The sequence below is a fragment of the Solanum pennellii genome, chromosome 12 (assembly GCF_001406875.1).
Source record: "Solanum pennellii chromosome 12, SPENNV200".
Taxonomy (NCBI): domain Eukaryota; kingdom Viridiplantae; phylum Streptophyta; class Magnoliopsida; order Solanales; family Solanaceae; genus Solanum; species Solanum pennellii.
Genome location: NC_028648.1, coordinates 10,909,615 through 10,912,598, shown reverse-complemented (window position 1 = coordinate 10,912,598; position 2,984 = coordinate 10,909,615). Strand labels below are relative to the sequence as shown.

The window sequence follows — 2,984 nt, the reverse complement described above, 5'->3', positions numbered from 1 at the left end:
AGGGATAGAAGGGAGTGGTGAAATCATGAGTATATTACCTCTAGGTGCTTAATAAGAATCATTAAGTCCCATTAAAATCGAACTAATCGTTCATCTTGCTTGGATTAATGGTCTTTTCCTTTGCTCTGCAAGAACAAGCGCAATTGCATGGAATGAAGAAATCCAAAGCATTCAGATCATCCCAAAGACGCTTCATCTTAGTGTAATAAGTCATAATATCAATTAGCCCTCAATAGGTCAATTAGTTTCGTTTGAAGCTGAAAAAGCTTAACACCAAATTTTCTCCAAGATTGGCTTCTAGTTCTGCCCAAAAATCTTTAACAATGGAAGATTATATAACACTTTCAGAAATTTCTCTAGAAAGAGAGTTCAAAAGCCAGAAAATTACCATGTTGTTTGCTCTCGACCAAGCATTGTCCAGGTCTGTACCAACAGCATGTTCATGAGTTGACTCATCAATAAAACTTGACTTATTTTTCAAAGGCAAGGCTATGACCATGCCTCTCTTCCATCCATCAAAACTCTTTCCTTCAAAAGTTATATTAACTAACAACATACCATGAGAATCAAAAGGAGAAGTAAAAAACAAATGAGAAGAATTGATGAGAAGAGAGGTTGCATTAGTTCCTGCAAGAATGGGAACTTGAGTCTCAGAAGAGGTATTTACATGATCTCCAATAGTAGCAAATTATTGATCAGGAATAAAAATGAAAACAGAAGAAACGATTAATGGATCGTGACATATAGAGAAAGTACCGTACAAAAGAAAATTATTGAATAAACCCTTCAAACATAACTATTTTTGGTATTATAAGATATTGAGGATTAAAGGGAAATTTAAAGATTTTTTTAAAAAAAAAGTTGCCAAAAGGCAAAAATAAAAGAAAAAGAATTTCCGAAAAAAAAGACCATTACCTTGAATGGAGGACATTACCATTACATTGTCATTAATAATTAGATGAAAATGGCCTTTGTTATCTTCTAATGAGAATTTCTCTTTTCCTTTTCTTATAAGTGAAAGTAACGTAAATGAAGGATTTAAACTTCGTAATGAATTTTGCATGAGCAGAACTCCATCCATATGTCTTGTAACGATTTCTCTTTCATTCAATTATCATTTGTTAATAAACATTGACACAAGGTTTTACCACCATTTCAACACACAACAAACCTTTAATTTTGCATATTACTAACTTTGTAACTCATATAAAGGCTTAAAAGATCTTCCTAGAAGTAAAATGTACCTAAACAGAGGGAAATTGAGAGGTAACACAATTGTAATAAACAAAATAAACTACTATGGAGCACCATAAAATATATAGCAACAACGTAACATTACCGAATGTGGTCCATTTTACCTCTATCTTATGAGGAAGAGACATTGTTTCCAAATGGCCGTGCAAACTCATTCTATCTCAACTAGTTATATTTGAGGAAAAGTAATTAGTGAGCACAACATGTTAACTCTATGTTTGAATCATCAAACAAATTTGTGNCTACACACCTCCTCCAAGATGCAAAGGGTACATCGAAAACACATGTCGATCATAATATTTTAAACAACCCATTTCATTACACAAAATGCTCAAAATATATTTGACAAGTTCACTATCAAATTGACAATCCACATAATGAAAAAGTTTTAGTTTGGAATATTTAGACTGCCAATGCAGTCCTTCTGCAAATGGGGCATGAATTCACTTGCATGAGCCATTGATTGATGCAATCAAAGTGAAAGGTGTGGTGACAGTCAGTGCTTCCAATAATCTGCCCATCAGAGAAATAATCCTACAAAATCAAGAAAACAATTAAACATACATGACTAGACCTTAAGCTATAGGAGGAGACAATCAAATTAAAATATAAAGTCCTTACCAAACAAATAGAACATGTATCCTCATCACTTGTAGAAATTTCGGTTAACTGATACATGACGCGATTCATACGTGCAAAAATGATTTCTCTGCTCAATCCCCTATTAACATTTCCAGTCTGATCTTGACGGGCCAACAAACCCTAAATTAAAGATCATAGTTTGTACGAAGAAATTATTTTATAAAGAAAAAAAATTATACTATTATTTGTTCTTTATATTATCATAACTCATATTTTTCATGTAAACATTTAAACTTTGAGTCATGAAATTTGTACCTGAAATGTCATATACAATTTGTCATAATCTCTAGAAAGAAGTAAATGTTACAAATCAAATATGGATAATTTTATTGGCAAGGAAAGATTAACTAGACATGGAGATTTATCAATTAACACAACCAAATCATTAAAAGTATAAGTGCATTCAACAATAGAAATAATTGCATCTAAACATTAAAACATACTTAAAGTGTGATGTGATAATTCTAAGTTGGTAATTAAATCAAGTATGAGTATGAGAAAAATAATAATGTGAAGATTTCAATAAATTTATGATTAAAAAGAAAAATAAAGCTAAAAAGAGAAGAAGATTAAACTAACCATATGAACATTGGCGGGATTTGGGGGAAATGGCATAAGATTTGGTCCATGGTTCACATCCGCAAATCTTGAGGCATAATTCATCACAGCATAAGGCAAGCTCCATATATTATTCGCATTTGGTAGGGCAGGAGTCATTGTATTTGTTATTATTCCATTAGGAATCCAATAAGAAAAATGATTTCTTGGAACAATGGAAACATGATATATGTTTGTTCCATTAGCCAAAACAATAGTTAAGCTCCCATTAGAGGAATAATAATACTCCAAAATAATGAGTACCATACCATTGAGACGGAATCCTGGTCTTACATAGTAAATTCTAGAATTATGTGCAGCAGAGGTCATATTTCGCAAAATGATATTCCTTGTACTAGTACGATGCGGCATTGTACTTTTCTTTAAGAAGTACTTCTCCAAACAAATTATTGTAATGTTTCCTGATACTTAAATCACAATGAAGCAACAATGTTAATCCATATAATGAATGTTTTATTCCAAATAATGAA

General features: G+C 31.7%; 1 protein-coding gene across 1 annotated transcript; it reads right to left on the bottom strand.

The window, feature by feature from the left end:
* Positions 1-1,656: 1,656 nt before the first annotated feature.
* LOC107007023 (probable E3 ubiquitin-protein ligase ZFP1) lies at positions 1,657-2,613 on the bottom strand. The gene is made up of 3 exons (XM_015205499.2): positions 2,476-2,613; positions 1,876-2,016; positions 1,657-1,788 (listed from the first exon to the last, which is right to left on the bottom strand). The coding sequence occupies exons 1-3, from the start codon at positions 2,611-2,613 to the stop codon at positions 1,657-1,659; spliced, it is 411 nt and encodes a 136-aa protein (XP_015060985.2).
* Positions 2,614-2,984: the final 371 nt, after the last annotated feature.

Coding starts and splice junctions, on each gene's coding strand:
- LOC107007023 (XM_015205499.2), bottom strand. CDS start 2,613: ATGACTCCTGCCCTACCAAATGCGAATAATATATGGAGCTTGCCTTAT. Junction 2,017..2,475: donor ATCCCGCCAATGTTCATATG/GTTAGTTTAATC, acceptor TCTTTAATTTAG/GGTTTGTTGGCCCGTCAAGA. Junction 1,789..1,875: donor ATACATGTTCTATTTGTTTG/GTAAGGACTTTA, acceptor TTGATTTTGTAG/GATTATTTCTCTGATGGGCA.